This window comes from Petaurus breviceps, unplaced genomic scaffold, assembly GCF_028583685.1.
Source record: "Petaurus breviceps papuanus isolate PSGF00001 unplaced genomic scaffold, PetGlider_PUasm1.0 68, whole genome shotgun sequence".
NCBI lineage: Eukaryota > Metazoa > Chordata > Mammalia > Diprotodontia > Petauridae > Petaurus > Petaurus breviceps.
The window spans coordinates 153660-166411 of record NW_027186452.1 but is presented as its reverse complement, the minus strand read 5'-3'; the positions used below and the strand labels follow the sequence as shown (position 1 = coordinate 166411).

General features: G+C 40.2%; 1 protein-coding gene across 2 annotated transcripts in view; it reads right to left on the bottom strand.

The window, feature by feature from the left end:
* The window catches only part of PPP2R5C (protein phosphatase 2 regulatory subunit B'gamma), a 228199-nt gene extending 215777 nt beyond the window's left edge, over positions 1 to 12422 (bottom strand). Inside the window, exons 1-2 of one of the 2 annotated variants that reach the window (XM_069104189.1) lie at positions 12273 to 12422; positions 10910 to 10975 (exon numbers count right to left, since the gene is read on the bottom strand). In XM_069104189.1, the coding sequence (XP_068960290.1) occupies positions 10910 to 10975; positions 12273 to 12299 (93 nt within the window). In that variant the 5' untranslated portion in view covers positions 12300 to 12422. The remainder of the gene's footprint in view (positions 1 to 10909; positions 10976 to 12272) is intronic. The other variant, XM_069104187.1, reaches the window with a different exon arrangement.
* Between the last annotated feature and the right edge of the window lie 330 nt (positions 12423 to 12752).

The window sequence follows — 12752 nt, the reverse complement described above, 5'->3', positions numbered from 1 at the left end:
AAGAAAGAGGCTAGAGCTAAACAAGCAGAGTTGAGAGTCATCTGCAAAGAGATAATCAAACCATAAGAACTGATGGATCACCAAATGAAACAGTACAGAGGGAGAAGAGAGTTCAGGACAGAGCCTTGGAATATCCACAATTATAAGGCATGACCTGAATGAAGATCCAGCAATGGAAATAGAAGAGCAGTAGGGAGGACAGGACAGAGGAGAATCAGTGGAGCGTCATAAAAACCCAATAGACACAATAACAAGAAGAGTGTGATCAACAGCATTAAGACCTTGGGGAGGTCAAGGATAAGGATTGAGAAAAGGCACCATTATATTTAGTAATTAAGAAATCATTAGTGACTTTGGAGAGAGTAATATCTGTTGAATGACGAGGTCAGAAGCAAGACTGCAAAGACTTCAGAATGAAGGAAATAGAGACAGCTACTGTACGTGGCCTTCTCAAGAAGTTGAGCCACAAAAGGGACAAGAGATATGGCTAGAAAGGATGGATTCAACAAGTGAGGAAGACACAAGCATGAAATTAATCTGGCAAAAAAAACTGGTTTAGATCAACAGTGCACAACATATGACATGAGATACCAAGATAAGTTCCAAGTGGATACGTGGCTTAGATAAAAAAAGGTCACATAATAGACTAAGGGAAATAACTACCTGAGGAAAAAAATATTTGTGGCAAGTCTCTCTGACAAAAGATGAATATCTAAGGTAAACAATTGATTCAAATATATGAGAAGAGCCATTTACCAACAGATAGTTTGCATTTCTTACAGTACTCCCTGTTCTCATGCTCCAAAACTAACATATTGTTGGGTGAAGAAGTGAATTGGTCCAGTCATTCTGGAAAGCAATATGGAACTTTACCCAAAAAGTCACTAGTTAAGTGACTTGCATACTCTTCAACCCTGCGATAACACTAGTAAGCCAATGCCCCAAAAAGATCAAAGAGGGAGAAGATTCATATTTACACAAATACTTAAAGAAGCTCTTTTTTGTTGTAACAAAGTTACAAACTTGAAACAAAATGGGTACCCATCAATTGGGGAAATGGATGAACAAATCAAAATATATAAAAATAATGGAAGAAAGGATAAAAAGGACAACTTGGGGAAATCTGGGAAAATCTTCTTAAATGACACAGAATGATAAAAAGAGAGAACAATTACACAGTAATAGTGCAGTAAACAGAAACCATTTGAAAAGACTTAAGACTTTTTGATCAATGCAATTACCAACCAGTTTCCAGAGGACCAATAATGAAGAATGGTACCCACCTCTTGACAGAGAGATAACAGATTGACATAAATTAGGATACAGCCAATGTATGGATTGGTTTTGTATGATTTTTTTTAATTGGGTGAAGAGGAAAACTGGGGGATAGGGAGCAGAGCTGGTGATGTTTGCTACCTTCCCCCCAAAAAAGGAAGAAAAGAAGGTCATTGAAGCATTAAAGGGAAACATAGCAGAGAACAGAAGTTCAGAAGAAAAAATTGACAAGCAGGTAGACTGAAAGTTAAATGGTGAATTTATCATATAACTTTTTAAAAAACAACTTTCTTGTAACAGATTCACAAATTCATACATAATTCTTTTGTTGTTGTAAGTGCAGATTTTTTTTTCAAAAATAAATTTTTTTTAAAGAAAAAAGGAAAGACTTCCTGGGTCAAATCTGCCAGGATTATTATTGAGTGGGGGAAAGGTTTTGGGTTCCCTAAAGTCAGCCCTTTGACCCATGTGTGACTGGGAAGCATGGCAATGGATGTCCATCTGCAAGTCAGTGAGGATATGTGGAGATCTTCCAGTACGTAAATCTTAGCTGGAGTAAGAATAGATACTCCCTCATTCCTTTTTATTTCATCTATGCTACCATCTTCCCTTTTCTTCCTGAAAATATATGAAATGTTTGTGAGTTTCATTTTTGTCCTGAGTCTATAGTGCTAAATAGTGTGTTAACTAATATCATCCTAATAAATAAGCTATCTATATACTGACCTTATTTATAAAGCTGCTTGGTTCCTCTGGTTCTATAACCATTTCAGTTTTTTGTTGCCAGTGTACAAAATTACTTTACGTGGTCATGGCATTTAAGGGAAAACTCACAACCAATCACTTTCTGGAGGCTCTGAATCTATTTCTAAACAAAAATCCAAGAAGAAATAGGAAAGCTCTTTTTAGATGGGCCATTTTTTGTCTTGAAAGACATATACATTGAACTGTTGTCAAACCTGTTCTCTTATGCCCTCTAGTGGCAATGTGAGTGCAAATGTTTTTATTTTAGGAGTAAATACAGCATATGCCGTTTCTATCTGGTCAGATCTATAGTTATGCCGAAATATGGCCTCTGTATTACCTTTCTTTTCTCTTTACATGAAAATTTTCCTTTAAGAAAATCCACTTTGGGGTGGCCAGGTGGTGCAGTGAGTAAGAGCGCCAGCCCTGGAGTTGGGAGACCCAGGATCAGTTCCGGCCTCAGATACTTAGCACCCACACAAAATAACTGGCCGTGTAACCTTGAGTAAGTTACTTAACCCCAATTACTTAAAAAAAAATCCACTTTGGAAACTCTTATTTAATACTACATAAAACTTCTTCTAAAATCATCCATATCAAATCCAAAGCCATAGAAAAAATTTTAGTAACAAAAGCAAAACCAAAGAACTTACACATTCAACTATGTGAGAATAGAGCAATAAACTCACATTTTACATTATAATAAAAATCAAAACATAAGGGGGTTGGGGAAGAGATGTGGCTGCTCCCAATCTATAATTATTTAACATTAATCAATGTGTCTTGGCAGTGTGTTAGGTGCTGGGGGTACAAAGAGAAAAACAAAAATCTCCCATCTTTAAGAAGTTTACATTATATAATGGGAAACAACATGTATACATGTACTAGACAAAGACAGAGTAACTGGGGGGCAAGGTGGGGGTCAAAAGAAGGCACTAGTAGCCAGAGAAGAGAATCAGCAAAAGGACTCACACAGGAGGTGGCACTCATCTGAGCTTTGAAGGAAATGGGATTCTATGAGACAGAAGTGAGGAGGAAGTGCGCTGCAGGTTAGGGGATGGCTTGTCCAAATACACAGAGATAGGAAATAGAATGTCATTCTATTACCAGTAAGAAGGAAAATTGGACAGGACTGTAAATGGTAAGACAGACTGGAATCACACAGTGGAAGGCTTTAAATGCCAAAGAGTGTATATCTGATAAAGATCCCTGCCCTCAAGGAGAAGAAGTTCTATAGGGATAGATAACATGTACACAAATAAGTATATGTGTGTATACCTTCATTTTGCCACCCAGGGGGATGAGAGAACAGGCCTAACAATTCAAAGGGGGCATATGGCTGCCTTTCAAATGATGCATGAAAAATGAGCTTTGCTGTTTTTTCCTGTATTTTTTGCTCAAGAAAAAAGGTTAGTGCCTACGTGAAGTGACTGGTTCAGGGTTCTCCCTCAAAAGCTGAGACCAACTAAAGTAATTAGTTCTGTACAGTGGCAACAAAAAAACTCAAGAGGTTAAAGAACTAGAGAAACCAAGTAACTGTGAACCACTGCAATTTACTGAGCAGAAGACTGACATGATTAGGCCTGTGCTTTAAGATTACTTTGGCAGCTAAGTCTATGTGGACTGGAGCAGCTGGGAACACTTGAGACAGGGACAATCAGCCAGGTGACTACTGTAATAATCTGGGTGTGGAGGGCTGGGAGAGATAAGGACCTAAGGTAGGGAGGTAGCTGCATTAGTACAGAAAAAGGGGACTAATACCAGAGATCACACGTAGGCACAACTGACAAGAATTGGTGACCGATTGGTTATATGGAATGAAGTGGAATGAGGTGAAGATGACTACAGGATTGCAAACCTAAGTAACTGGTACCCTTGACAGAGATGGAGAAGGTCAGAAAAGGGGTGGGTGTTTTAGAAGGGAAGGGAGAAAGACAAAGCTCCATTTCAGACATTTTGAGTTTGAGATGTCTACAGACATCTGTAGATGTTCAGTTTAAACCATCTAACAAACAACTGTAGGAGAAATCTCCTGGAGTAGATGGGAGGAGAGGTAGATCAAGGATATAAGTGGAGGAGCTGGCTGTGGCAAGGAGAAGGGCCATTTCTTTCATTAAAACCCAAAGTAAAGGAAGAAAAAAAATGAGTACTGATGTTAAGGGGGCTCAAGAAGTAGCATGTGAAAGATCAGGGAACCCTTGCCAGATAGGAGTGGAGTAGGAAGCTTGGGAAGGGAAGGTTTAGAAGAGCAGCTTTGGGAAGTGTGATAAAAAAACCAGTTAAGAAAAAAGAATGCCTTGCTACAATGAGGATCCATTTAAGGTTAGATAACAATCCGAAGAGCACACAATTAGCAAGGCTGAATTTCCTTCAGCATTGTCTAGTAGCATGTTAAGTAGCACAACTGTGTAAAAGCTAATGCACTTATCTCATGTTTCACAATTAATAAATTATGAAAGTTGTAGATAAAGGAACAAAAACTTACACTCTTCAGGAGTTTTGGGGGTTGTTTTAGCCTAAACACTTTTAAAACTGTTCTTATCCTCTTGTTCATATACCTATATTTGTTAGAGTGAAAATAAAATTTATAGTAAAAATACATCTCTTCAACTTAATCACTATGATTTCAAATCTATTTGATTCCTGATTTATCATTTCTTCCCACTTTCAACCTAAATTAAACTGATTTAATAAATGCTTTAAAAATTCACCAACTAATTAGGAACTTCAACACATTCTATGTACAAGGTACCCCTAAGGAAAAGAAAGTGAGAGCTGGTTTACTGTCTGCATGGAAGTGTTAGTCTTTTTTTGTCCAACTAGATTCCCTGGTAAGTTATTTCTTCACTTCTGAGAACTTGTAGGGAGGGACAAGTCAAACGCACAGAAAAAAATCTACATAACATCTTAAATGCCAAATAAGTAATACATACAGTAAATACTAAAGGGTTCAGAGCATGGAGAAATGGGACTAGAGTCTAGGTCAGAGAGGGCAGAATTTATACCAGACCTGAAAGGAGCAGTAGGATTCAGACAAAAAACCGAGAGTACTGAAGAGAGTACTGGCTTGTAAAAAAATCTTAGAGGTAGGAAAGTGCAAGGTTAGTGGCAGGTACAACAATGAGTAGTACAGATGTGGAATACTGATGTATGACACTGGTTCTCAACCTCAGGTTATGATCCAGATTAGGACTCGAAGTCTGGAGAAAGATGGTAAAGAATGCTCAAAAAAACTCATTCCTCAAGCTTCTAGCAAAAGACTGAGTGAAGTACAGGTTGATGGGAGAGATAGCAGGAAAAAGAAGCTGGCTCTTTACCCAGTCATAGTAGTTGTGATACTATGCCAGAACGTAATACCATCATCACTTCAAGAGTAGGTCACCAGATTGAAAACAAAAACAATAACAGTTATCTTTGCTTCCTACCCAAGTCCCCAAGGAGCAAGGGGTGAGGGGTAGCAAAACTTGGGACAGAGCAAATTTGAAGCCTAAACGGTAAGAAATTGTGAAACCTTTTTAATTGTGAGAACCATGTTATTTGCCAATTGCATCAGAATAGAATAGGATCTACTGATATAAGAAAGTAGTAGTTAAGACTTAAAAAAAAAATAAGTAAGGGATGAGCCCGAAGAGTCTTGAATGTCAAGCTAAGGAATTTGAGCTTTATCTCATAGGCCAGAGGTATCAAACAAACAGACCAAGTTGCTACTCAAACCAAATTAAAATGCAACTGAGAAATATTAAACAAAACAAGTAAAACCACAATCAAACATAGATAAGATTAACATTTTTAAAACTGTTGATAGGTGACCAGTAAAGATGAGTTTGACACTCAGGAGGCAATGAAATCATCGACAATTTTTGAGCAGAGGACCAACATGATCAGTAATCGTGTAGGGTAGTTGGCAGAAAAAAGATCTAAAGCAGGGACAGACTATTGTAATAATGAAGGCATGAAATGACAAGGTTGATATTCCCAGTAATAAAAAGTGACACACTGGAGAGAATTTTAAAAGGAAGGACAGGCTGAACTCTGAGGCTGACCTGATATATGAGGAACCAAGTAGAGCTGTTTTAAAAGGGGCATGTGAAAGGGTACAAGGTAAATACACAAGGCAACAGGGCAAGACATAGAGGAACCATTACAGACCTCCTCTTCAGGAAGACATTATAAAGTTGCTACAGAGATTTTTTAAACATACCTAAATCAGTAAATATACTTACTATAATGCTGAAGGAAAAAATGAAACTACTTTAAGTGTTTAAAAGTAGATACTTTGCAGATGCACTAAATTTCTTTCTATAGCAACAACCAATATGTAAGTGGCATTAAAAGAACATTACACATAAATTTAATTCTATTCAATTAGATCTAGAAAAAAAACAAATCAATTTACAAACATTACAAACAGAAAAAATTCTTACTTTCATTTGCAAAGATTTAGATATTACATACTAAGAAAATGCAAACCGTTCTCTAAGAAATGTCTCCTTTTGCCAATTTTCAAATCGTATTCCAATATGAACTAATTTGGAAGTCCATTTATGATAGTTTCTTATTAATAGCTACAAATAAGCTATGGGGGTGGAGAGGAAAAGAGGATGGGAAATAAACATACAAGCAGTAAGATTCAATAAAAGTAACTAAAACAACTACAATTATAGTATTTTGCTACATTCAAGAGTGAAACTATCTAAATAATTGTAGAGCAGGGGCTAACAACAGTGGATCCATAAACTGGGCTCTTTTTTTTAATGTTGATAACTGTATTGCAACTTAATCAGTTTCCTTTGTAATCCTATGCGTTCTACTTTTTGCATTAGAAACATTAGTCTAAGAAAGGGTCCACAGGTTTCACCAGACTACTGAAAGAGTCTATGAAAGCTTAAAAATCCTTACTATAGTGAACTTCCACAGGTTAGCTAGTTCTTTTAGGCAGTATTTATCTTAAACCATCCAAAAGAGTTAAATGGATGTCACTTATAAGCACAGTGAATTTTAAATGAAAAGAATTTTAGAAGTTATTCTTCATTTTAGAGTGAAGAAACCCATAACTCCAAAAGGTCAAGAGACCCATTTAAGGTCAAAGGGCAAGTTTGTGGCAGCTATAGAACTAGAAGTTGGGTCATCTGATTCCCACCCAAGGTTCCTTCCACTATACAACTTTGTAACAATTAATTCAGAAGATTTTATTTCCCTTTATCCAGAACTCACTACACAAACTTTTATTGTAGTCAACTCAAAATCTTCTTTTCGCACTTTAAGCCAACTTCCCTCCTGAGTTCTCTTGAATGAAGAGAGAGAACAGTTACTATAAGAATCACGCAAACATCTGTAACAAAATGAACCATCACTACAAAAAGTCAAATTCTTGAACAATTTCCTTGCTGGCTCTATTTTCAATTCAAATGGCTGTTTGACCTTTGGGTTAGATTTATTTCTTCAGACATGATGCTCCAAGAATATACACTGCCCTGATGTAGAGCTAACTCATGGGATAATCAATTCATTTCAACAAACATTTTATCATTAAGGGCCTATCTACTACATGCAGGGCACTACTGAAAAACAGTAATTGTAAAGATAGATATTAAATCAAGAAAGCTTTGAAATGAGGCAGGGAAATTTCAGACTTATTTAAGATTGCCATTTGAAATATTCAGACATAACTGTAATAATAGGAAAGAAAAGACATTTTAAAATATGCAGTCATGCCTTAGTTGACCACACAGTAAGTCAATCATTTAATAAATGCTTGGCTCATACTACCGGTAAGTAGTTAGTAAATACTTTTTCATTCGTTTTCATACAATAATAAGTAGGTAGAACTGGAAGCAAGGTAGCAAGAGGAAAAGCTATGAAGGCGCAGTAAATGAGGAAGGACCAATATAGTGTTCAGACAGAACAAAAAGTTATTCAGTTTATATTAAAGTAATTAAAAATATGCTATCCTTATTCCTTTCAAGAAAATATCCAAGCTAACTTTGGGTTCTCTAGTTCTAACCTTTAAAGCAATATTGGTGCAAAGATAAATTACGAAGAGAACAGAATGAGCTTAGATCTCAGTAGTTAAATAGATCTCAAAGCTAAGAGCAAACAACCTAACATAATTACTTTACAAAACTGATATGTTTAGAGTCACTCAGATCTTCTATTGAGCTACTTACTAATGGCTTTTCAGGTTCAAATTCTAGTTTGAACTTAGCCTCCAGCTCTGATTTTTCCCTGCAATAAAATCTTACTCCGTAAGTGAAATAAACATTTTGAATTCCTTGTAAGCCCTTATTAGTGAGAGAATATTACAGGATTTAGATCAAGAAGGAACCTTAGAAATCATCTAGTCTACCTCATTTTTGGATACTGAGGCCCACGGAGCTTAAATGACTTGTCCAAGGTCACACTGGTAGTTAGCAGCAGAGATAGAATTTGAACCCAAGTCTACTGATTCCAAATCCAGTGCTCTAAGATCACGTCAATGACTTCCCTGCCAGCACATACACTGGATAGCAAGTAGAGTCTGGAGAGTAGGAAACTTTGGCAGTTATTAGACAGGTCAAGACTGCCAAAAGGAACATTTACATCCTGGGAAATTTTCAGTGTGGGAACTCCTGGTGTGGAAATTCCCTCCTCCAAGGTAGATCAGTTTAACAGTCACTTAAAAGTGTTAAAAAAAAATGTCTGCCCCACATTGCCTTGGACAGCAGGGAGGGGTCTATGGGACTCTACATTTGGTGCCAGGCTCTGTCCAATATGTAGGTAGATTGGAAAAACTTTTTTTGTTCCTCTTTCTTATTGTTATAAGGGAATGCCTGCTATATGGGAAGGGTGAAGGGAAGACTACCTTGACAAATGTAGGTGTTGTATAAACACAAACTATAGCAATTTTTTTTTTTGCCTTTTGGAGGGCAGTTGGGGTTAAGTAACTTGCCCAAGGTTATACGGTCAAGCTTTTTTGTGTGGGTGTTAAGTGTCTGAGGCCTGAACCAAACTCAGGTCCTCCTGACTCCAGGGCCAATGCTTTACTCACTGTGCCACCTAGCCGCCCCCATAAAAATTTATTAAAAAAAAAAAAACTGCCTGGAGCACAGAGAGGTGAAGTCACTTGTACAACGCTCAGCTGTTAGCATAAGCCAGAGGCAGGAAATGACCCCAAGTCTTCTTGATTCCAAGGCCACCCAATATCTACTATGCCAATTTAAATGACATGATTCACAGAACATGCTACCAATATATGCAATTACAATGGTTTCTACAGTCAATTCTTGATTAGCAATAATAATGAAAGGGTAGAAAAAATGCTGGTATAAATAATTCAAAAGTATATTAAAATTTTTTTTCATTGTATTTCTATATTTGGGGGTCGGGAGATTTATCTAATTGCTAAGTTTAACATTAAAATTACTTTGCACTCCCTAACTGCAAAAGGAGGAAAAATTTTTTTTAAGCAATTGGGGTTAAGTAACTTGCTCAAGGTTACACAGCCAGTTATTTCTGGGTGTGGTGCTAAGTATCTGAGCCCAGATTCAATCCCGGATCATCCCGACTCTGGGGCCAGTGCTCTACTCACTGAGCCACCTGGCCACCCGGAAAGGAAGAAAATCTTAGGTATAATGAGTGGTAAGGGAAAGAAAATGGAAATTTAAAATCTACCACAAGAGTCAAGTACCTACACATATGTAGATATATATGTAAGTATATATACACACATATGTAATATACATATATAATAAAGAAAATGTTTTATATCTGAAAAATTAGCTTCAATGGAACCTATTAAAGTTTCTTACATGGCTTTCAAAAAAGCTTAAGTATAATTCCTAAACAGAATTTCACTAATTAATTCAATCTAAATGGGAATGCAAGTGAATATCAAAATGATCAGACTAGGTATGTTATGGAGCCCGCTCCCAGAACCACCAGACTAAATTGTACTGTTTCTTTTGTGAGGAGCCTAAGTCAAAGTGCCTATTAGCTGCTCTTTTAGATAGTATGATTTAGGTTCCAGTGTCCAGCCAGTTGGTCATCTTCATTCAGTCCACAGACCCAACGGACAAAACAAAGTGGTGATTGTGGAAATCAAGTTAAAATGACTCAAAGCAACTGTCCTGACAGTAGGTCAATGACATCATCAGTAAATAAGGAACAGCACTTAAAAAATAGGCTGTTGTCAAATATAAGTACAATTTGGAATTTACTCTCTCATGAATCAGCAAAAGTAACATGCACAATGGGACAAAAAAGTGCCAACTAACATTAAAATAGAACACTGATAAGAGAACATAACAAAAGCCTAAAAATGATTTTAAAAAACAGCAACAGACTTTTTAATGGGAAGGGGGGATGGTGAGAGACAGGAAAGGATAACAGATCAATTAACCAATATCAAGCAGCTGGGGGGGGGGAGTGGCTGAGTATGCAACAAGAGTGTATAGAGATTTAGAGGTGGGTGGTGGGAGGAGGAGGGAGAGGGTGAAGAATCAACAGCTGATATAGGCTCCTGGCAGATTAAAAAGAAACTGGTCCAGCAGCTGAAAAGAACCAGCAGCTAAAAGGGATAAGTAGAACATGTGTCAGAGAAACATGCCTGCCTGACTGACAGAAACAGTATCAAGTCTGTTAGCAGGAAGAGGGAGAAGAGGCCTTTGGGATTACACAACTACATTGTTGAACTTTTCATTTAAACATCCCTATTCCTCATTTTTCCAAGTCTGAATTTTCAAATTTCCATTTTCCCAAATATTTCCTAAATAAGGGGAAGGGATGGCAGAAACCAAAATTCCATATGGGGGAAAATGCCAAGTATTCTGGGTTCTACCATTCTTAGTTTTGCTAACTGACAGAAGCAAAAACGTTCGACTAAAGTCAAAACACAATAGTTAAGAGCAAATACCTCCTGTTCTACAGCATCTTGTCCTTCTTTTGTACTTTTTCCACTTTTCCCCGATTTTGCTGGTTCCTAAGAAAACATCAAGCAGATTAAGTTTTATATTTTTGAGTTTGCAAAACCCTTAAAAGTTTTAGAACTCTTAAGAACCTATATGTAATTATATCTCATTTTAATATCAAAAAGTTCTAAATTATATTACTGTTTAGAGATGTAATAGACTACAAGACATTTATTTACTTTTTACTTTTTGTTACCAAGGCTACAAAAAGAAAAGCAAACAGATGCAAGATATATGCAATTATTTACGGTGTTGTATGTGGGTTTAAAAAAAAAGTCCCCTTCCTTTTCCCTTTTCCTAAACTCCTATGATGGTGGTTTCTAAGGTGACACTAAAATGCTATACAGCGCCACCTGAAACCAAAACAAAAAAAGCTAACGCAGCAGAAATACATATCATCACACATACACATCATCACAATGCAGGATAATAATACTATTTTATAGCACTATAAAGTCTCTCTCTGAAGGGACACACAATTTCTCACGATCACGAGGAATCCACTAGACAACTACAGTGAGCAAAGGAAGTTTGGTGTCCGGGGTTGATTTCCCAAACCCTCTCAGCCCCGAGCCCATCGACGGCTGCTGCTGTTGCTTCACCCTCTTCTCCAGGGCTAGAAGCATGTTCCAAAGCATCTCTGCAACAGATATCCCCCCACCACCCCCGCTGCTGCTGCTGCTCTGGAGAGGTTCTGGGGCGGGGGAGGCACCGACTGTGGACGCCAGATGCCGTTTCCCGGGGCAGCCGCACCCCCCCCCCCCCCCCCCGCCCGCCTTTCCTCCCAGAACAATCTCGGGCTGCTGTCACTGATTCCCAGGGGCCTGGACAGGGGCAGGGGGGCGGGGTGTGGGTGCTACCAGCCGCCCGGGCGTGGGCGGTGGGGAAGGGTGCCCCCTCCCTGACTTGCTTGAGATTTACCAACTCCTGGGGGTGGCGGGGGGTGGGGAGCGGAGGGTGGACCTAGGGTTAGGCCGCTGGAAGGGAGGGCTCCCGCTGCCCCGTCCGCGGCCTGGGCACCCCGGGCGCTTCCGCGCCGGCCCCGCTTCCTGGGTGACTAACTCCGGAGCATCAGTTGTCATTGTCCGGGGTTGGGGTCCCGGCGAGCGGGGGAAGCGCAGACGGGCCCCCCGCCAGGAGCAGAAGTTGTCGGCGAGTTCTCATCTCAGGGGGGCGGCGCCCGGGTCCCCACACTAGGCCCCGTCCCCACTGGGGCAGTTTCGTCTTCTCTCCTCCCGCCTCCAGGCCCGGCCCCCAGTCCCCATCCCCTCCGCTGGCTCGTCGGGCGGGCCGGGGCCCTGGACTCACTTTCTCCTTCTTGTTTTTATTCGGCATGACTGGTACGGGCCGCCCGCCCCTGCCGCCTCCTCCTGCGCCGCCGCCACCGCCTCTTCCTCCTCCTCCTCCGCCACCGCCGCCTCCAGCAGCAGCACCAGCAGGAGCAGCAGCAGCAGCGCCCCTGACGCTGCCTCCCTCTGCCCTCCTGCCGCCTTCGCAGCCGCCACCCCCGCCGCCGCCTAGCCGGGGACTGAGTCCCTCCCTCGCCCTCGCTTCCCCTTTTCCAGGCTCCCTGAGGCTGCAGCAGCCGCGGCGGCGGCGGCGGCGTCTCTTCGCCCCTCCCCCCTAGCCCTGACCGCCCCCCTCCCCCTTCTTCTCCCCCTCTCATAACCCCGCCCCCATTCCCTTTCCCCGCCCCGTTCCGCTTTGCCCGGGTTCCTGACCCCGCCCCACTTGGGCCCCTGCGCCGTCCCACTGCCGGGCACGGCCCTTTGTCATTGGTTGATTTCT